This window comes from Oreochromis niloticus, linkage group LG6, assembly GCF_001858045.2.
Source record: "Oreochromis niloticus isolate F11D_XX linkage group LG6, O_niloticus_UMD_NMBU, whole genome shotgun sequence".
Taxonomy (NCBI): domain Eukaryota; kingdom Metazoa; phylum Chordata; class Actinopteri; order Cichliformes; family Cichlidae; genus Oreochromis; species Oreochromis niloticus.
The window spans coordinates 39,139,952-39,162,001 of record NC_031971.2 but is presented as its reverse complement, the minus strand read 5'-3'; the positions used below and the strand labels follow the sequence as shown (position 1 = coordinate 39,162,001).

General features: G+C 41.6%; 2 protein-coding genes across 3 annotated transcripts in view; one reads left to right on the top strand and one right to left on the bottom strand.

Moving 5' to 3' along the window:
- Positions 1-621: 621 nt before the first annotated feature.
- LOC100691748 (keratin, type I cytoskeletal 19) lies at positions 622-5,428 on the bottom strand. Its single transcript, XM_003454631.5, has 8 exons — positions 4,915-5,428; positions 4,151-4,233; positions 3,730-3,886; positions 2,968-3,132; positions 2,741-2,866; positions 2,355-2,575; positions 1,370-1,404; positions 622-1,270 (listed from the first exon to the last, which is right to left on the bottom strand). The coding sequence occupies exons 1-8, from the start codon at positions 5,296-5,298 to the stop codon at positions 1,164-1,166; spliced, it is 1,278 nt and encodes a 425-aa protein (XP_003454679.1). The 5' UTR covers positions 5,299-5,428; the 3' UTR covers positions 622-1,163.
- Positions 5,429-18,089: 12,661 nt separating this feature from the next.
- krt222 (keratin 222) overlaps positions 18,090-22,050 on the top strand; it is a 31,391-nt gene continuing 27,430 nt past the window's right edge. The window contains exons 1-2 of one of the 2 annotated variants that reach the window (XM_005470142.4): positions 18,090-18,527; positions 21,209-21,412. In XM_005470142.4, coding sequence (XP_005470199.1) covers positions 18,522-18,527; positions 21,209-21,412 — 210 coding nt within the window. In that variant the 5' untranslated portion in view covers positions 18,090-18,521. Of the gene's footprint in view, positions 18,528-20,560; positions 20,987-21,208; positions 21,413-22,050 lie in introns of those variants that run through there. The other variant, XM_013277124.3, reaches the window with a different exon arrangement.

Sequence of the window (22,050 nt, the reverse complement as noted above, 5' to 3'; positions counted from 1 at the left end):
AACATCAATCTCGCACGAATGTTAAATGCTAAGAGCTGATCCTGAATACTCACCATGTTTGCAGCACACAGTGTAGCTCATTAGATGTATGCCATAGGGTATACATCTAATGATAGGGGCAGGAGTGATTAAAGGCATTAGTTATTAATTTATTGTAAACTGTAGACATATGTGTATATTTAATACTTACGGACAGGAATTGCCCACAAAACATCATTTTCATTTTAATTATGGTCTATAATTAAGAATACGTTGATGCATTTGCCTCCAAATGATCAATATATATATGTGTGTGTGTGTGTGTGTGTGTGTGTAATAATTAATAACTACATCGCTTAGCCTGGCGTTAGTTGCATGAAAGCTATACCCGCTATAAGAACATTATTTAAGCAAAAAAATATGTTGTCACGTGCTAACTGTTTTTGTACAGTCCCTAAAAGTAGCAACAAAACTGCAGTGTGTCATATTAAGTTCACTTATGAGGCATGTGCATGTTGTTTTTGCACGAAGGAAGAGCTGAAAGCTTTGTTTGCGTTTCTTGTGTTTAGGAAAGAAAAATGACACGAAAAGGAAGGCAGATGTTTGTTCATTTGAGGAAATGAAAACAAGGAAACAAAGAGCTCAGAGACACAAATGTTTATGAGAGGCGAGGTCTGTTCTCATTCTGTGGAATACCTGTGGAATAGCACAGTGGTCTCAGCGGTCTGCGTTTCAAGGATATTTGCTCCCTTACAAAAAGCAACATGTAACACCTTCAGCACTGTTAATGTAAGAATTGCTACATAAAATGCCATTTCCATTCATACAACATTGAAAATGTACCTTAATATTCAAATTGACTTTGCACAAACGCTTTTTCACTAATCTGCTTGACAGTGCCACCTAATGCATGAGTGACGTACTGCAGGAGTAGACTCCTAGGACCGTTGTCGCTGGTTTGTAGAAAAATTTTTATTCCAATTTTAATAGCTTTGTTATTTTCTGAAACATTAAATCAGAATAAATATTTTCTGAGAAAAAAATAAAACCCAAATATAAACAGAAAAAAAAGATTTAGGAGAGAAATATTTACAAATTCTCTTCCTGAATAGCTTTAGTAGACATCTGAGGACAGGAAGGGCACCTATTGGTTGTTTTTTGGTACAGATCTTCTGAGAGTCTGCCTACTTGCTGATGACCTCTGTGTCCACATCTTCTTTGCGGGACACCACTTTGCCATCAACAATCTCCTCAATCACCACCTTTTTCCTCTGAGTTATGACTGGTTTACCTGCGGAGTGAATAGGAACATAATTTAAACCTGTAGTATGTGTCATTTGACCAGGCAACAACATTTAAATAAATAAAAGCAGCAGTGATGCAAACTTACGTTCTTCTTTGACTTCGACGACCTTAACGGTTTTCCTGCAGGAAAGCAAAAAAGTTAATTTTAGATTGCTACAAGTTTAAGAAAAAAGTACTAAATGATGAACTTTTGGGTGCAGGAACTTTAAAAAGATAAAAGACTCCAAATGTGAGTCAGTGTCCACAAACTCCCATGTTAAAGTGTCCAGCAGAAATGAACATGTTTACAGCCTGGTTTATAATAAAAGATCAAAATAAAGTCTTTACAGCCAATTTCCTCTTTTATGACAACTATATGGAGAGGGATTTTTTTATAGCTCAGCTGGTTTGATTTTATTAAGGGTTAAAGTTTACTTTATTTGGCCACAGAGTGCTGTATCCTCGTGCTTTCTGAACTGAACTGGACCTTCTTTTCCTGTTTGTGTTTTATGAAACATTTTAATGTTTTAAGGATGCTTAGCATTCCCAAAACTTTGGTTTGCTTTAATAAAACAAACTATGACACGAAATTATGTTGTTGTTGTTTTTTTTTTAAATGCCCACAGCTTTAAGATTACGACACATTAGTTTTACTCATGTTTCCTTCTTCTGGCAGGAAGGGTTTTTACCATCATTTCTTCATCCAACCCTTTACCCTTTGAAAGCTGACTAGGAGTAACTCTTGAACTGTGCGGTTTGTATTATATTTCAGGCCTGCTTAGAACAAAATGACTGGAAGTGCATCAGAATTTAGTGAGGGTGGTCTTCGTCTATGCAGCTAACACTGGAAAAACCCAGGAACTATTCTAATGGTCGCCAAACCACGTCTTTACTGATTACAAAATTTTTATTCAATGTTTTTTGGATTAGCTGCAACTCCTGCTCCTCTCTTCATCTTTGGCTGACTTTAAATGCATTGTTGCCAGAACACTAGCACATTAATATAGCCACTGGCACCAGTTTTAAACCTCTGCTTTACTGCAAAAGTACTTAGATTTACAGTGATAGATGTTTATTTATAAGTAACTTACTGTATATCCTCTCCATCCAGCAATCTTCTGTACTCTGCAATCTCCATCTCCAGCCTGGTCTTGATGTCGAGCAGCAGCTGGTACTCCATGGACTGCCTCTCTATGTCCACCCTCACCTCGCCGAGCTCCTTCTCCAAGCCGTCCACCATAGCCTGAAGCCGGCTAAGCTGCAGGCTGTAGCGGGACTCTGTCTCTGACAGCTGACCCTCCAACGCAGATTTCTTCATGGGAGAGTAAACACATGAGGATAAATGAGTGCGTGCCGAGTGCTAATTGCTTGTTTTGAAACTCGTGTTTCCACTTGAGTCGCATAAGGCATAAAAAATGGTGACTGGCAGGTTGAGTAACTGCGGTTTGTGGTTGCTGCTATGTAGAGCCTTCCTTACCAGGCTGATCTGGGACTGTAGCTCAATCTGCAGGGCCTGCAGGGTCCTCTTGAGATCGTTGATCTCAGTCTTTGAGGACTGGAGGGTCTCTGTGCTGGAAGCCACCTGCTTGTTCAGCTCATCAAACTAAAAGGTATCAAAATGGACACAAAAATGGTCACAAAGATATTCAAGCCATAGTGCAGACATGAGATGATTCAGTTCAAAGTGCAGCCTCTTCTTCTCACCTTGACCTTATACCAGGCCTCCATCTCACGGCGGTTCTTTTCATTGATGCCCTCATACTGAGCTCTGATCTCATCCAAGACCTTGTTCAGGTCTTCCTGAGGCTTGGCGTCCACCTCCACATTCACAGAGCTGCCAGAAACTTGTCTACGCAGGGCTGCGAGCTCCTGAAACCATGACAACAGTAACAGGTAAGATCATGAAATGCTAAGAGAGAAAAAAACAGTTTGGGTCCTAAGGTGAAGAGCCAGTTAAAACCAGACTGTTACAGAAAGTACAGAAATGTGGAATTTATAAACATTGCATTCATGTAGCCACTGATTCAGTTCATGACTCTGTGTGCCGCTGACTCACTGTGTGTTCACTGTATCCCATCGCTGTTCTATGTGGCCACACAGGACAGCAAAAAATTACACTGGGTCATTTTTCTTTGAATGGGGTTTTTTATGCTGGTGGACATTTATGAGACTTTTGTTATTGTACGCAGACCTGGGCTGTCATCTGAAAAGTCTTATCTTTTTTTTTCTTTTTTTTTATCAGCCTGAGGCTCTGAAGGCACATTAAAATGATCTAAACAAATTCTGGATTAACGGCTGTTTGAGTAGGCAAATGATGTCAAATTGCTGGTGAACTGACTCATCAAGAACTACTTTCATGCTTTTGTTCTGCACTCTGTTTTCTGGATGTGCACTTTCAAAGCAAATGCATCACATGTCCTTTTTTTTGTTCTGGCACTCTGATGTCAGTGACAGCAGGCCGCTCACCTCCTCGTGGTTCTTCTTCAGGTAGACCAGCTCCTCCTTCAGACCCTCCACTTGCATCTCCAGATCAGACCGGCTCATGGTGAGGTCATCCAGAACCTTTCGCAGCCCGGCGATATCCGACTCCACCGACATGCGCACGGCCAGCTCATTCTCAAACCTGTTGGGGATAAAATATTGCTTATATTGCTGTAGCTGCTCGATTGATGTTAAAACCAAAACCCAAAAAAGACAATGTGCAGTTAGCTCAAAAACCAGCTGGGCCAGTTAAACCACTTTTTCCTTTTTGTTGTTGACTGTTACGGGCCACTGATAATATCTCCGGGCAGCCAGAGAACAAGAATAGGTGAAGTCATGTCTGAATAAATACCAGTCAGCTAATTATTTTTTCACCACACAGAGATCGGCAAATGTTCCCACTCACTTGATTCTGAAGTCCTCTGCTGCCAGCCTGGCGTTATCGATCTGCAGCATCAGCCTGGCGTTGTCCTGTGTGGCCAAGCCGATCTAGGAAAAGTAAACAAAGCAGAAATAGCGTGAGTGGTTTCTAATCCGAATATAATACCACCACAAAGGCGTGTTAGTGACTCATTGTCCAGAATGTGGGCTGGCAAGGTTGGGTTATTACACAGAATAACTTTATTCATTCATTCCAGTGTAAATGCTTTAACAGGATCAAAGAACTATTTTGTTCATCGAGTGCGTCTGAGCATCACTCTTGGGAGGGTTTCTACATCCTGTTAAGTAACAAAGTCCAGTTTGTCATTTTATGTAGGTTCTAATGTTAGATGCTGATTTTTTAGGCCTGATCCACATTCCACGGACAGACAACTGAATGATGCTGCTGGTGTGTCAGCATGCCATATGTTACTGAGGGATGTTGCAATGTAGCAAATAAAAAAGGTTTCTGTTCTGTTCTGTTTCTGCCTTATTGGTGTTTAAAAGAAGCAGATGACTTCCTTTGGAAAAGAGGCGATATATGTTGAAATGTTCATTTATGTTAGATTTTAATGTTTTTCTTCAAACAAATAACGACATTTCCATCATCAGCTAATGCAGAAAGGGTTAAAAAAGAGATAGAGATAATAAAAAAAAAGTTTAAGGACTGGAAAGAAGATTTCAGCTTCATTTTTTGGAGTTTTAAAATTGTTTTCTTTACTTAAACATTTACTGAAGGGGTGAGCTCACCTTTTTGCGCAGGTCTTCGATGATTTTCTCATACTTGCTGTAGTCCCTGACAGTGGGGGTCTGCTTCTCGTACCACTCGCGGATTTGACGCTCCAGCTGCGCGTTGGAAGTCTCCAGAGAGCGCACCTTTTCCAGGTAGGAAGCCAGCCGGTCGTTGAGGTTCTGCATAGTCACCTTCTCGTTGCCTGAAACGGAGAAGCTGCCGCTGTCACCTGAGAGCGCCTGTGACAAGTCAAAGCCAGAGCCGAGGCCGTTGGAGGCGTAAGACACCCGGACGTTTCTACCACCTGCCCCGCCATAGACGCTCATTGTGCCCCGAGAGCTTCGCAGGCTGGGCGCGGAGGAGAGGGAAAGAGTGGATAATCCGGTGCGGATGGAGGTCATGATGAGTCGTTCTCTGTTCTCAGGTGCGGCGATCGCTAAGTCTTCACGAGTGGTATGCAAGAGGTGGTGCTGACGGAGCCCGGAGGAAGGTTTTATAGGGCAATGAGAGGAGGGAGCTGCCAAACAGGTATACTGCTCGTCACTGCAGGTGTGACCAGGCGTGGTGGGTCTTTTTGGTGTTCGCTGTAACGGCCGTCATTGCATATTTTGTTCAAGAGGCGTGTTGGCCATTGTTAGTGCCGTTCGTCATTTTCAATTAAGCCTCTTAATCTGAGGAGGAAATGAAAAATGATTTTCTCTTTTGGTAGAAGTATGTGGGAATGATCTTTATAGAATGATTCGCTCATAACAAAGACCAAAAATAATATCCTTACAGAGATGAACGTTTCACCCTAATGTGCCTCACAGTTGGCATTTTGACCTGTTGACACAGGCTGAAGACAGGATGCCTAAAGTCAGGCGCAGGTCCACCTTCTATGGGTCAGGTGAAATGCAGACTCTTTCCCTTTAAAGGTAGTCTGTGGCTAACAGAGACCAGAAGTTAGCGTCTGCTCACATATGTCTATGCCACATCTGCAGTTTTTTCTATGGGCCGCATTTTGAATTTACTCAGGGTGACTCATGGTGATTCTGCTTAGCGAGACACATCTGAAAACAGTAATTGCCAGTACTGTATGGTAGTTAAGCCATAAATGCAAATGTATCGCCTGTAAGGCTGTTAGTTAGTAACTGCTTCTTACAGTAGGTGTTACAGAGTAACAGACCTACAAACTTACCACAAGAATAAAAGGAGTCTCTCAAAATTATATGTATATATTAATCTAAAAAGTAACTGTATTCCATATGAGGTATAAGAAGTGGTAAAACCCAGGGATAAGAGGGTTACCTGACCAGACAGGCTTCATTCTCTGAACAGAGGCGGAGCCAAGGGGTGGCCATAGACTTGCAACCAGGGTAAAACCAGAAAACGTCTGATACAGTTCTCTTGGGAATGCATATGAATGGGGGCCTGTGGTAGGAGTGGGCGGACTGATCCAAACATTGATAGTATTAATGCAACGTTGCCACTGGCATCATATAGATGGGGATGGGATACTTCAGTTTCGGTTTTTTGCTCCTTAGGTTCAGTATGTTGCTCCCCTTTCATCACAAAGTAGACGTGTCTGTGCAAACACAGCTCCTCTCATGCACATACAGTTAGATTCTCCCCCTTGTTCTGTCATGTGACACCTTGAGCAAAGACACATGCGGGCTGCAGAGAGGAGCATGCTGCAGGAATGTTTTACAGCTGTCAGTGAAAACACAGCAAACTGCAATAAGTGTGTAAGAAGGGAATTCTCTGCTTGCAAAACTGCCAGTTTGTACAAACGGATGAAAAACTGAAAAAGGCAACAACAAGCTGCAAAATAGAAAAAAATCACTCAACGAGACCCAGAACCCCGGCACAGAGACAGGGGCTCCTGGTGGAGAAAACCTAGGTAGTTTATGGTGGTGAAAGTCATGTTTCAGTTATGATTCATGTGGGCTCAACAGCATTAGTAATTTTGCTGTTACTTCAGGTGACTGGTTACCAATAGAGTACATTCAAAGATTCAAATAATTTAATCATCCCTTTGAAACATGTTAAATTATTTTATTGGAAGTGAAAAAATGTAAATGTATGGATATAATAACGCTTTTGTGTTAACTGTTAAGACAAATGTATTTATATAACACAACAATGATGCATTCAACTCATTAAGTTAGTTGTAACACTACTGATACTTGGTATCAGTGATACTGGCCCAGTATTTACACCCCTGGCCTACAGAGCTGCAGCTCAAGTTTCTACTACTTTTCATCATACTTTTAAAACATCTGGTTGGTGCAGTATAGATTTTTTTAGTAGTGGTAAAGTATCTTCATGTGAGTCTCAGGGATGTCACCACACCATGAGCCATTTTGATGTCAGGAAACAAGCAGCAGTCTCTGGATTGCATCATTTTCACTCCCTACAACCAGGTGTTTCTTGTGTACACATTGAAGTCTCCAGCGTGCTTTATGTCTAACATTTAATTATCTCTTACAATAAAATGTGTCCTGTCATAAATCTTGGACCAACCAATCAACATACAAAGGTTGTGTTTTATGGAGAAAAGTGTTATTTTATTTAAATTCTGACATTTTTGATGTTGTACTAGCAAAGAAAGGGAGCTTTTTCTGTCTGGAAGCAGAAATAAATAAAGATTTTACAATTTGTTTGTATTAATTTAAAAACTTTGAGGGCACACTCCTCCTCCTGCACACACAGCTGAACTGCAGTTGTCTTCTGCACAGTGAGGTTACCATGAAGTGGAACGGCTCTCCTAGATCGGCTCTGGTGGCACTCTTTCTTTGGGGGCACCTTAAACACACTCATAGAGCTGGAGTTCTATCAGAAAACACTGACACATGCAACAAACACAACATGACGTCAGTGTTACCAAGAAATTCATTAAATGGATATGATACATCCTTGGTAGATGTAGCCAGTTCTGAAAAAGTCATTTTCTCTGAAGTGTTGCTCCCTCGGGTTGCTGCTGTTGCAGAAGCTTTTGTAGGTGAGCACTTGGGTTGGGTTTGCTAAAAGTTGGATGAGCAGCTTTTTAGGTTCATATGAGCGCTCATACAAACCGAAGGAGAAGAAACGTTTCCTACAATTTAGAAGATGAACCATATGTTGCAAAACTTCCCTCCTGAGTCCTTCATACTGACCGTTATTATAAGTGATCCATTTCAATGCAATGAAGGGAGTGCCTGCTTTGACTGACAGGCCGTTTCCATCCATAGTTGTTAGTTGTCTTCTAGGACTCACCTCAGCTAATTACAGTCACTGAAGTGGAACAGTTGACTCTGTTTGTGGTGTTGGTGCATTTTGGAACATTTAATTCGGTTAACTGACAAATGGTTGATGTGCTGTGTCATAATGGACTTCAGGAGGCACAGACAGGTCCACTCCCCTCTCATCATAAGTGTAGAACAGGTTGAATCTGTCTCCACCTTCAGGTTTTTGGGCACCCACATCTCCATCGCTCTCACCTGGACCCACAACACCATCGCCCTGGTAAAGAAGGCCCAGCAGTGGCTGCACTTTCTCCGTGTCCTGAGGAAGAATAACCCAGACCTGCTGCTGGCCTTCTACCGCTCCTCAGTGGAGAGCGTGCTCTCCTACTGTCTGGAGTCTGGATGACTGGTACGTAGGGGGCACGACTGAGAACAGGAATCTGCACAGAGGGTAATTAACACCACACAAAACATAACTGGCTGCCCTTTGCCACCCTGGAGGCCATCACCAGAACCTGATGTCTCATAAAAACCTTGGCCATCACAGGTGACCCCTCGCACCCTGTCCACAAGCACTTTGACCCCCTGCCTTCTGACAGGCGCCTCGGGTCAATCAGGTCCCACACCTCCAGACTCAGAAACAGCTTCTTCCCCTGGGCCATTCGGATTGTTAACAAACACTACCCCCCGACACACCCCACCGGTGTCCACCCACCCACCAATCTAAGCCATGAGCCATGGTCTGAGTAACCCTCATCACTCAGGTCACTCACATACCGACTCTATACTCAGACCAAGTCTTTTCTGTGCAGTACTTCCAAGCACTTTGTTCTTTAATGTGTGTTTTTCTCATGTTTTGTATATATTTCTTCTGTTTCTTATTTATTTCTGCTGTCATACTTTTTACATTTTATTCCCTCACAGTCACCGTGGATCACCCATAATTCCGTTGTAAATGCGCAATGACAATAAAGGGCTATTCCATCTATCTATTGTATTCTATTCTAGAAACTATCAGAGATGCATGCATTTCTATTTCATTGAGTGATTTCTAGTATTTGTAGTAGTTAGTTATTTGTTCTTTAGTTCGAATTAGCAGATATATGTCGGTGTCTGCAGTGGTTGCCACTCTTTCTTTAAGGCAAGAAGGTTGTGGTTTCGAATCCACCATCCAGCCAGGGCCTTTCTGTGTTTTGCTGTGTCTGCGTGGATTCTCTCTAAGTACTCTAGCTTCCTCCCACATGAAGTTAGTGGAGTTAGGTTCACTGGTGGCTCTGAATTGCCCAGAAAAAGGCAAAGAAAAGCCAACACAGAAGCAACCAAAATACTAACATGGATGGTGTTGCAGACATCATCTAAGAGACTGTGCATCTGTGGGCAATAAACAAAAAATAATCTTAAGCTTAGTTAAATAAAATCAGCCATGTTCAGCTTCAGGTTGGGACCACTGTAAACTTACAGCTCGCTACTGGAACCATTTTTTCCGTGAGTGCTAATAAACCTATCAACAGTCCACAAATCATAATTTCTCCAAGATCAGCTGTTAACACCAGAATAAGATGTGCAAAGTAAGAATAATGTTTTCTTCTTTATTAAACATGATGTGTGGCAGCCTGAAGGAAAAAAAACTGAACATTTGAAGAAACATTTCTATCCTGAAGGAAGCACAGATCTGTGGCCTCATCCACATGGATTTTAAACAACTCCGAGTAGGAATCTTCCATTCTGTTTGATATGATTGTATTGCTTATCTGTTGCGCAAAAAATCTTGAACAGTACGGGTAGGTGTTGATCTTGGCAGTAATGGTGGTAAACTCCTGGATAAACAGAAACTATAAACAAATTTTATTTTCATTTTCACAGCAGTTGCCAAGAGCTTTCTTTTAAAACTTGTGAATAGGCTCCAATTCCCATGAAGCCTGTTTGTTCTTATACAGACATGTATCCAAACACATCAATGCTTCATTTAAATTATGTGTAATTACTTCAACTAGAGGCAATTGGCAGACGTTTTACTGTTAATAAATGCAGGGGTAGGTCCTGTTCAGTGTCCCTTACCTTTCAGTGTAATTAGGAAAAGTATTTCACTCTGAAATAATTCACTGCAAAAACTCAAAATCTTACCAAGAGTATTTCTCTTATTTCTAGTCAAAATTATCTCATTACACTTAAAATAAGACAGAATCAGCTAAAGGGCAACATTTCAGTAAGCTAAAGGAACTTGTTTCAAGACAGTAAATCTTAAAACTAGAAAAAAAACTAGACAATTTTCACTTGTTTCATTGGCAGATTTTTCACTTAATACAAGATATTTTAGCTTGAAATAAGTGAAAAAATCTGCCAATGGAACAAGTGAAAAGTGTTGCCCTTTAGCTGATTCTGTCTTATTTTAAGTGTAATGAGATCATTTCAACTAGAAATAAGAGAAATACTCTTGGTAAGATTTTGAGTTTTTGCAGTGTTCACATTAGTCTGGATTTTCAAAGAATTACTAACAGAAATTCCTTGCAAGCAAATTCGTTGCAAGGAAAAAAGAAAACTCAGATGAAATCCAGATATGGTTCTCTCAGAAAGTTTTGGAAGATGCAAGTGCGTGCAAGCACACACTCCTACTCAATACCTACACAAACAAGAATAAACATTGGGTTAAAATGACAAGGAAGATTAGCTCTGGACTAACACGACTGGAGTTAGACTAACACAAGAGCTTAAAGTAAGAATCAAGTGAATGTGTGTAATGTGAAAATGGTCGCTTGTAAAATATCAGGTTTAACAGTTATCGCTGTGATCTGGAGTTCACCTCTGATGAAGCAGCTTTCAGCCACACGCTGTGCCTCTGAAGCCTCGAGTTAAGCTTTCTGGCGTCTGTCATCGTGTAGCAAAAGTGAAAAGCTGCAGATGCTCGTGAGGTGGAAACCTGCAAATAGCAACACCTTAAGGTGAACATGAAACAGTGCATATGTTTTGGCTAACTCACATCATGGAGCCCTGCTCTAAAAACTGTCAGATTTAACTCTGTCCATAAAACTTTATTTGCCCTCCTTTATCATCTGATTTACTGCAAATGGGAGGATAATGATAAAATCATCATGTTGTATTAAATAAGAATTAAAAGTAGTGACTAAAAACATGAACTCCTCAGTAAATGTTTACATCATAGATCAGGTAAGCAAAGGTGTTTTTGCAGCGGGAGCAGACGATCAGAAAGAACTCAGGTTTAAGCCACCTCTACATTAGCTTCCCTTTTCTGTGCGTGTTCAGCTCACTGGTTTAATTTGACATGTAATTATTTGCTGTTTTAATGTCAGTCTTGGTGCTCTAGGCAGGTTAGATTCCACTGGGTAAAATAGACAGAAATGATAACATCTGGCACCTTCATTCACAAAAAGTCCAAAACAAACAACCAACAGAATCCTGGCAGAAACACCCATGGAAGGAACAATAACAGACGATGTGATAAAGGACAAAGGGAAGACACACACATAAATGCAAAACATGGGTTATCAGAAATCAGCAATAAGCACACGGGGAAACACTGAAGGAACAAGTCTGAAGGTTCTCAGTCATCCAGGTCATCGTAGTCTAAAGAACTTGGAAAGAAAAGCGTCTGGATTTCTTTAAGTTGCTTGAAGACGTTTCACCTCTCATCTGAGAATCTTCTTCAGTTCAGAAGTGAAGGTCAGGAAGCTCAGAGCAAATGATGTGTTCGGCTGAGCGCTCCACTCTGTCCTGCTTGGTGCTGTTCCCATACCAGGTGCAGATGTTTCCTGTCAGGATGCTCTCAGTGGTGCAGGAGACAGCCTCAAGATTAGAACAATATTGGACCATTAGAGGAACTGCACATCTGTTGACTTTTACTCAAATCAAGTACATTTTTTTTGCATGAACGTAACAGAGGTGTGGACATAATTAAATTTAAAAACCAACAAACAAAGAAGCAAATCAAGTAACTATAAAACTTAATCCATGTGAACTCAGGGCATCGTGGTGGACTTGTACCCCAGTCTCCTAGATTCAAGTTTGTCCTTTAACCAGTTCACGATCCCCTTGCGATGTGAGCTCTGTCGCTTAAATCAAATGAGCCACATTTCAGCATTTTTCCCTCACTGAACCTGTGACATCATAAATACCCCCGATTGATTGGTTGCTATGATGGGCCTGGAGCAGCACCATCACTGTGATATAAGCCACATCAGTATTCTTTATGGTTTGGTTTGGCCTTTCAGTTCTACACAAGTAATCTATAGATATTAAAGCATTGATAGTGGTGCCAACTTCCTGCTTACAGTTTGGATAAGGAGCCTTCCCGTCTCAGCTTGTCATTTGCACATTGTGAAATTAATGGTTTTTGCCAGTTTGGCGTGGAACATCAGTTCTGAACTGAAGAAGCTTCTCGGATGAGAGGTGAAGTATTTTCAAGCAACTTGAAGAAAATCCAGACGCTTTTCTTTCCAAGCTCTTTAGACCACTGAAGGAACAAATGAACACTAAATATTAACAGAGGGTATAACCAGAATGTAGGAGGAACAGAGTACTGATGAAAAAGCATGAACGTTTTATACAATGAGCACAACTCCTCGTTTTCAAAGACAAATAAAACTGCAGGTTCTAAGACCAGAACCTTACACAGCTAACTGTCGTCCACATAGGAGACAGCTGCTTTTATAATATGCTAATATGTGCACTGTTTACAGCTTGTTGGCTGTCCTAATGGTCACTAAATAACCATTTATTGAAGGATTTAGCTATATTTAAATGACAGGTCTTTAAACTGAAGGTAGATGTAAGAGTTTTTTTTCATTAGGGTTAGAAATTAAACAGACGAGATTAAATTAGGATTAATGGTTGATGGTAAATTACAGTTATTGTTACTTTAGTCTAAGCCTTATCACTGGTCTCTCAAGTGGGTGATAAAGTCAAGTGGAACAACATAAAATATATTTTTCAGGCCTCAGTCATTCAGTTTCCCCCCATGACATTAAAATCATTATCATTGTTGTCAGTGGTTTTGTGCTTTTTCCAGTTTGTCAAATCCTTCCCTCTAGTGGTCAAATTCTGAGGAGAAAAGAAGTGGCTAAATGTGAGTAAAATATACATTTAAACGCACCCCTGTGTCCTGTGCTAAATAGCCGAAATATACTCAGTATGCTAGACCCCGTTCACTCAACTAAACACACATCCATAAACATGCCGAAGCCGAGCATGAGTGAAGTGAGAAAGCCTCTGCAGTTTAACAGGTACTCGCCATCCAGCATACTCTCCGCTGACCCCACAACCTGCCGGGAACTCCTTTGAGCTCCCGGCTCTGACTTGTTTGAGCCGTTTGAAATATTTGCCCAACCTTTTTCCTACGCAACCATAAATGACAGCCAACAGTGGCACGCCTAGTCTAATTGTTTTGTGAGAAGCAAGCAACCTGTAACCCTGGGGTGCTTTATGAATGTCAAACAAAGTGCGATGAAGATAATTGTTTTTCAGGCCCATTTAAAAAAATATATTATACAGATATTTAAAGAATTTAATACTTTGGCCCCTCAGGTTGTTTCCACTCAATTTATCCCTTGTTCTCTGAGACGCTTGTTTCATCTCTTGATTCCTCACGTCTCATTAATATGTAAGAATGAGACTGGTGTGACATTGACAATATATGTTAACTACAAACAACTGATTAAAGATGTTCTGCTCACTTTCCCGCTCTGCTGGGAGGAGCCACCTTGCCCAGTGCGTGACAAAACAATCAAGCTGTTCCCTTCAATCATCTTCACTGTTATGAACTTATGCATGTCGCATTTGTCTTTCGGCTTAGCAGCTGTGAAATGTATGGCATGATGCATTTCTGGTCGTTACCACATAGTTTCCAGTGCTTCCAGTGGTTTGATCCGCATTTATTTCTAAGGTGTGAAGGGCTTAACTTGTGTTCGTTCTGCTTCTGACACTGTGTGAGTGCTGGAACGCATGAAGAAACCACACCATTCAATTACAAATGATTAAAAGCTCTTTTTGCATAACGTGTTAGCTGGAAATTACTGGGATCAAACATAACAAAACCTGCTCTTAGTCTGAATTCCCATGAATTCATGAGGTATCTGAGTCAGACACCAAACTGGCAAAAACCATTAATTTCACAATGTGCAAATGACAAGCTGAGACGGGAAGGCTCCTTATCCAAACTGTAAGCAGGAAGTTGGCACCACTATCAATGCTTTAATATCTATAGATTACTTGTGTAGAACTGAAAGGCCAAACCAAACCATAAAGAATACTGATGTGGCTTATATCACAGTGATGGTGCTGCTCCAGGCCCATCATAGCAACCAATCAATCGGGGGTATTTGTGATGTCACAGATTCCATGAGGGGGTGGAAAAATACTGAAGTGTGGCTCATTTGATTTAAGCAACAGCGCTCACATCGCAAGGAGATTGTGAAGTGGTTAAAGGACAAACTTGAATCTAGGAGACTGGGGTTCAAGTGCAGCGTAATGCCCTGAGTTTGTGTGGATTTAGTTTTATAGTTACTTGATTTTTTTCTTTGTTTTTTTGTTTTTTAAATTTAATTATGCCCAAACCTTTTGTCACAGTCGTGAAGGCAGACAAGCAAAATGAAAACTTGATTCTTAACCAAAAGCAAGCCGTTTATTGTGGCTCATTAAAAAGTACAAAACAAAAAGCAAAACCAATTCAATGCTAAACAAAAACCTAAACTGGGAACACTAGAAAGAAAACATGAAACATCCTAAACATAAAAACCTAGAAACATGGCGAGAACCTAACAGATGACCGGACACCAGACAGAGGGAGTCAGAGGACTTAAATATACAGACAGAAAGGTAATGAAGGAAGTGGAAACACTGGGGAAACACAGCTGACACAAATGAACCTGAACACCACAGGGGAAATAAAACTAAACACACTGAACATGGAAACACCAGACCGCAGACATGAAACGCATGACAGATTGGGGAGACACGGAACACAAGGAGAGACACATGGGATTAGGTAAGGGAGATGAAAGCATGGGCATAACAAAGTAAAACATAGAGGACAAGACAGACTAAAACTTAACTAAACCCTAACTAATAATAACACAAGAACTTAACATTATTTCAATATAACATAAGAAATCAAAAATTCAAAATAAACTCAGAATGCTGGGTTAGAGACGAGCCCCCTGACACCTTTATTAGGTTCCTGCTAAGTTAGTTTTAGAAAAACCTGATTTGAGTAAAAGTCAACAGATGTGCAATTCCTCTAATGGTCTAATATTGCCCTAATCTTGAGGCTGTCTGCTAGGCCTCATCACTGCCACGTGTAGTCAGTGAACTGAACCTTTCCGTTTTTGGAAGGTTTTAAGTGGAATGTCTTGATGCATTCTCAATCATCGAGGCAAGTAAATTTCCAAAAGTTGATTCTGTTCATCTGGACGTAGCATTTTCAGTGGGAGAAACGTTTCGTCACTCATCCAGGTGACTGGTAGGCAGCTCTGAACACCACATCCAGAACACCTTGAATTTTGTTGAGAAGGTGAGAGATGTCATTATGGAGGCAGATGAAACAATGGTCTTGTACGATGTTACATCTCCCTTCACTTGCATCCCAGTCACAGAAGCGCTGGAGGTAGTTCATAAGAGGTTACAGGATGACCCCAACCTCAGCAACAGGACCACTCTCAGCATCGACCAAGTGTGTTTGCTTTTGGAACTGTGTCTTCATTCCAAATATTTCACATACAAGAGTCAGTTCTACAGGCAGAAACATGGGTGTGCCATGGGCTCCCCAGTTTCACCCATCGTGGCCAATTTGTACATGGAAGAAGTGGAAAAGAGGGCGCTGCTATCCTACCCTGAAACACCACCAAGCCATTGGTTCAGATATGTGGATGACACCTAAGTGAAAATCAAATCTCAGGACGTACCACAATTCACGGATCACATTAACTCGGTGGACCAACACATCAAATTCACCAGGGAGGATATGAAAAGTGGCAGGTTAGCCTTCTTAGACTGTGAGATTTCCATCAGTAATGGGGGACATCTGAAAGCTGATGTGTACCAGAAAGCTACGCATACAGATCAGTATTTAAGGTTTGACTCTCATCATCCACTGGAGCACAAACTGGGTGTCATCAGGACGCTACAACACAGAGCGAACACCATCCCCACTGACACAGCGGCCAGGGAAGCACAAGAACATCACATTAAGAAGGCCCTGAGTAAATGTGGTTATCCCAGCTGGAAATGTGTCAAAGCTGGGAAGACGCCTAAAGAAAGCTCCAGCTGATCCAGGAGAGAAGGACAACCGCTGACTAAGCAAAAACCTGTAGTGATCTCGTATGTGTCAGGAGTATCAGAACAGTTGAGACGCATTTTTTGTAAAAACACTGCGTCTCTGTGGCTTTTAAACCCCAAAACACGCTGTGCCAAAAACTGGTCCACCCCAAGGAGCGGGTCCCCCGACACAAACAGAGTAACATAGTGTACGCTGTTAAGTGCCAGGAGGATTGCCAGGATTTATACATCGGGGAAACCAAACAACCTCTGGCTACAACACAGAAGAGCAACCTCATCAGGCCAGGACTCTGCAGTCTGTTCACACCTACAGGCCAGTGGACACTCTTTCAATGATGAGGATGTACACATCCTGGACAGGGAGGAACGCTGGTTTGAGCGCGGAGTCAAGGAGGCCATTTTTAAAAGGGAAAGACCATCTCTGAATCGAGGAGGGGGCCTAAGGGTCCATCTTTCGCCATCTTACAATGCTGTGATTGCAGCCATTCCCCAACTCTCTGTGAATGGTACTCATGGCCATTGATCAGTGTTCTTTGATCAGTGGGTTTTGGTCAGTGATTGTTGATCAATGGTCATGGGAATTTGCATAATTATGATTAAGGAACTGACCTCCCAGCCCATTGTTCCTTCAGTGGGCTGGTTTCAGTCATTATGCAAATGTACTGTTTATAAGATTGGGGAAACCTACAGTCAGCTGAGACTGAAGAAGTCACTTGGATGAGTGATGAAACGTTTCTCCCACTGAAAACGCTACGTCCAGATGAACAGATTCAACTTTTGGAGGTTTTAAGTGGAATTATCTGAAGAATAGCACGGTTTGTTGTGAGACGCCGCCTGTTCAACATGTTTGTGCTTCAGTTTAATGAGTGAAATTCCAGTTTTTTTATTAGTCTGTTAATTACAACTCACTAGCAGCTAAGTGTGTCCGTATGATGTGCTTGTACAGTAACTGAATGCAGCAATACATCCCCAGCACTCCACCATCTAGGTTAAAAGGATTCGAATAGTGTCCTAAAAGTGCTGGCTGCCCTGAGGCTCGCTGCTTAGAGGGAAAACACCAAAACAATTACCTGAAAGATTTCAAAACCTTCTGCAGAGGTGAGGACGACCTGGTCTCCTGTTGTGTTGTCCTTTACATTAGTAATTTGGCATTGTGGAAATAAAAACATTTCTTAGTAAAGCTATATACAGCACAAGGATTGATAATAGTGATTTGAGTAGAAACATACTTTATGGTGCCTGAGTGAGCGGTTTACAGGTATAAATAAAAGCCGTCACAGGTTAAATTATAACTTTTGTGTACTTCTTTATACTGCAAGTAAAAGCACATGACACATGGCTTAGCTGAACATAACCCCTACAGCAGAGTCTGGTGGAGTTTATGTGAAGTTAATCCTTTCTGTGGTTTTGGACTTAGGCCACAATAGTCAATAGTAAATCAGATCTGAAGTGGCTGTTGTGGTGATACCGTGTATGAACAAAAACTGTTGGCATTGAGTTGGTTTTAAACTGTAATTACGAAACAAAGGATGAAAGGTATTGTGTGTTTATAACAGGTTTTTCTGTTTTGTCTGTCAGACACGTTTAGCAAAAGGCTCATGAAAATGAGGGATCACATGAAGAAGGATCAAAGAGCTGTTGGCGCCCCTCCTGCATCGAAGGAAACAGAGGTCGAGGAATGCGAAGAGGCAAAGTTCAGGTTCGTGAGACTGTTTGGTGGTAAACTCCTAATCCAGGGTGGATTTGTTTTGTTTTTCGCTCTCTTTTTGGGCAGTGTCTATCTCTAACGCCTCCACCTTTTCTCCTTAAATTTGTGTAACAAGTTAACACCTGCTTAAACCCATCAGTTATGATTAAATTCACTGCAATAAAAACCACTTCTTGGATGTCTGAGGGAGCAACACGGCATCCAGAAACAGGCTCGGTGGCATTCCCCCCTCACGCTTGCAGCAAAACTCATCTGTCGCAGACACTCAACGCAGAACCACCTGCTACGCCCTAAGAGCGTTTTTTTTTGTTTGTTTTTTTTTGTAATCATGGAAAATTTTTGCTTTGTTTGTTTCCCGGATTTCAAATGACTATCATCGTTGCTGCTCTCCTGCCAATCCATCTTACTGACAGGGTGTGGGAGTGCAATGACAGTAAGTGTCCTGGCATACGAGTCTGGCATTGTTTAGTTAGACAGCATGCTTTGTGTGTGTGCATTTAATCATTAAAGTCTACACAGCTCATGTCCTGTTACAGACTTATTCTCCTTCTCTTGCTCTTTTAGTCTTTATATCTGATTTTTTTCTCTGTATATGAACCCATTTCCTGGCCACGCTGACAGATAACCACAACACCCACAACTATCAGCGAAGCCACATGAAAAAGTCAGAGATAAAGAATGAAAGTCTAGACAGAGACAATATTAGGTTGCAGCAGCACAAAGGAGCTCAGACGTGTGTAATAGTAACCCCGCATCCTTTCTCTTAGCAAAACATGCTTGTTTAACAAGAGAAATCTCCTGACAGACAAATCCAGACAGCTCAAGTATTTGCAAATCCACAAACGGGGCTCTTTGAAAACAAAGAAAGGCATCCAGCTAAAATGAAACTTTCATCGTCTTAAAAATGGATTCATCTTTTTGAGACATTTTTAATGTAGCAGACCTTAAAAGTGATATGAGCAAGTGACAGAAAAGAGAAAACAACATGTTCTTCTCTTAAAGTCGTAAAAATAGAGCCCAAGAAATAAAACACAAGGTTGTTTAATTTCATACACTTTTCTTACATCTCCTGCTCTGTCTCCAGCAGCATGTGGTGCCTATAATGTTAAGTGCAGTAGTGATCTACTATTAATCTACTGTTGTTGTTTTGGTTAAAAAAACACGTCGATCGCCGACAAGCAAAATGGCAAAACTTAACAACTTATTAGCTTTATTTCTCTTTTAATGGAGGATAAAGTGCTCAACAAAAGTGTGTTTGTGACTGTTTTGAAACAAACAAAGAACTTTTTAAACTTATTGTCTTTTTAGAGGCTGACATAGCTTTCTTGGTGTCAACCTTGGAAGCACAAACAGTATAAAAGATGGACATAGCCACTGTGATGTCATCGAATGATTTCTAATTCCTGCTCTGAAGTCTTGAGATGAGCATTATTGCTGTTGCTGTCTTAATGTTTTCAAATGATGTGACTGCTGAACCATACACAAACTCAGGATAGTCCTCCTTTCTGAAACTTAAACCAAAACTTTTAAAATTGACTCCATGTTTTATTCAGTATGACCCAGAATTAGTGACTTATATTTTTCAGGACAGACTTGAAGTAGGAAAGAGAGGTCAAAGGCCAATTTTCCCATAGACTTGCGCAGGACGTCTTTTAGCAATGGCAGCTACCGCCCCTGGTGGACATTATGAAGAATGCACTCTTAAAGTTAATTTTTCAGAGCCAAGTTTCAGCTATGAATTCATGTGCAACAGGGTGGAAAAAAACACCTCAGTTTGATCTTTAGGGATCTGTTCAAGGCACTGAAGCCTAAGTAATCTGATCAAAAACTCATGAAACTGCCAATGGAAGCTCTGTTATTCTGCTTGTGAGTTCGTGTGAGTTCAGCTGATTTTGATTTTGTTTTACAGACATTAGACACACCCACCATCAACTTCTAACATGCACTTTTGAATACTCCATTGAGCCTTGTTTTCAGTTTTTTTTTTCTTTTCTAGTTGTTACAGTGGCCCACCCAGTTGTTTATACTGGGTTTATCCTCTTAAACATTGAGAGGAGAGAGTGTTTGAACCACACCCCACCTTAAAAAAACATACCTCTCTTATCATAACACATTAGCCATTTCCATGATATTATTGAAGTCTAAGATGATGCTGTGGAGTCTGTCCGCTGAAAGCAACAGAAAGCTACAAACTCCAGATGACATAAAGTAACTGCTTAAACGGGAGTTAAAAAAGCGTATCTGCAGTCCTTGTAACCAAGGGAATATGAAAAACCACATAATAATATTTGGAAGAGAAAACCTTTGGCTCAGACAGCACAAACACATCCAACCAAGGCTGTCATTGAGCAAGTCTGCACAAAGAGTGAGAGAGTGTTCAGGGACACGGGCTTCACATTCATTACAGTGAATGTAACTTCTCATTACAGGACCATTCACACAAACACACACACACACACTCAGGTCCTGCCACTGTGTCTCCCTGAACATTCCCTCCGCAGCTTGTGTTGCTGCCTGTTTGAAAGCAAATCAGTAATCCTGGATCAGAGAGTACAAAGGGACCCCAGAGCGTTGGTGATGCAAGCACTGTGTCCAGTGTCCAGCGCTTGCCCCACATGCTGCCTGGGAGGGGCCGAGGTGGGACAGGGAGGAACGTCCCTGTCGTGACTGACCCTGAAGACAAGCGAACGCTGATACCGGCAGGCCAACCGGCAGCCTGTCTGCTCTGTCTCGGGGGCCTGCTGCCGATGACCTGGGACACAGTGGGAAGTGCTCTCCAGCTCGCTGTGGAGGAATGCAGCTAAGCTGTGAGGAGTGGTGGACTGTGTGACCGGGCAAACAGAGTGACTTACATATACTGTGCTTTATTCGGGGAAGGCCACGTTGCTGCAGGTGAGTATCACTAGGTAAACATTTACCTTGTAAACGCCTTTGGCAGCGTGTGGGTTTCACACTGCAGAGAAAGTTGTTAGCTCTTGTGAATACGCGCCTGTCAGTCGCGTACTGCCTGAAAAGTTTGGCCATCACAGGCACCACCAGCTGCGTCATTTGACTGTATGAAAATTTCACAGGCTCAGCAACTGCGTGTGACTGTAAACATTTGCTCTCTCTCAGATGTCCATGGACTCGCTGCAGGACTCCAGTCACACAATGTGGGGCCTGAATGCTCGCTTGAAGAGCTTCTTGGAGCAGGTGAACCGGCTGCAGGAAGCAAACCAGCGGCTGGAGGCTCAGATAGCCAGCTGGGGGGTCAGGAACACCTCGCGTTCCCAGGACTGGTCCAAACAGGAACAGACTGTCAAGGAGCTCCGTGCCCAGGTCAGATGATATAAAGAGTTATGTAAATTGCACAGCTGTTTGATATAATTGTGGTGCTGTAGTATTATTTCTACTCAGGCTTTATAATAATCAGCTCAAGGCCATCTTGCAGCCACAGGGCAGGAGTGGGTGTGTATAATCAAACAATGAGCGCAGTAAAAACACAGCCTATTGTCTAGTGTAGTGTAGTGTCGATGACAGCTGGATGCAGCATCCTGTGAACAGCCTCGAACACATGTTTAGTTAAAGTCCAGAAAAGGTGGTTGATGGCACCCTGTTTTAAGACCATCACACAGTTTGTAAAATGAACTTCTTTATACTTACAAAGTTCCTGTTAAGGCTACATACAAGGACCGCAAATTTAATCTGTTGTTGATCATTTTTAATGAAATATGTGAAAGCTAGATTTAACTTTGCTACGCTGCATGAATGTGGCAACAGTTCATTCACGGCTAATAAAATAATTTGACAACTGCAAGTTAATTTAACACAAATATCAGGCCACAGGATTCAGATGAGTTACTAAAGGCCAGAGATGTGAAGAACTAGTCGATCAGACAATGCTGCTAGTCGATTAATCATGTCATATGTCATTTGACATATGACATGAAGTCACTCGAGTACAGACATGTCCAAAG

Bases quoted from the DNA above. Each gene is read 5' to 3' on its own strand.
- LOC100691748 (XM_003454631.5), bottom strand. From the start codon at position 5,298: ATGACCTCCATCCGCACCGGATTATCCACTCTTTCCCTCTCCTCCGCG. The intron at 3,133-3,729 runs GTGAGCGGCCTG...TCATGGTTTCAG, and splicing joins TGAAGAAGAACCACGAGGAG to GAGCTCGCAGCCCTGCGTAG. The intron at 2,867-2,967 runs GTGAGAAGAAGA...GATACCTTTTAG, and splicing joins AGGCCTGGTATAAGGTCAAG to TTTGATGAGCTGAACAAGCA.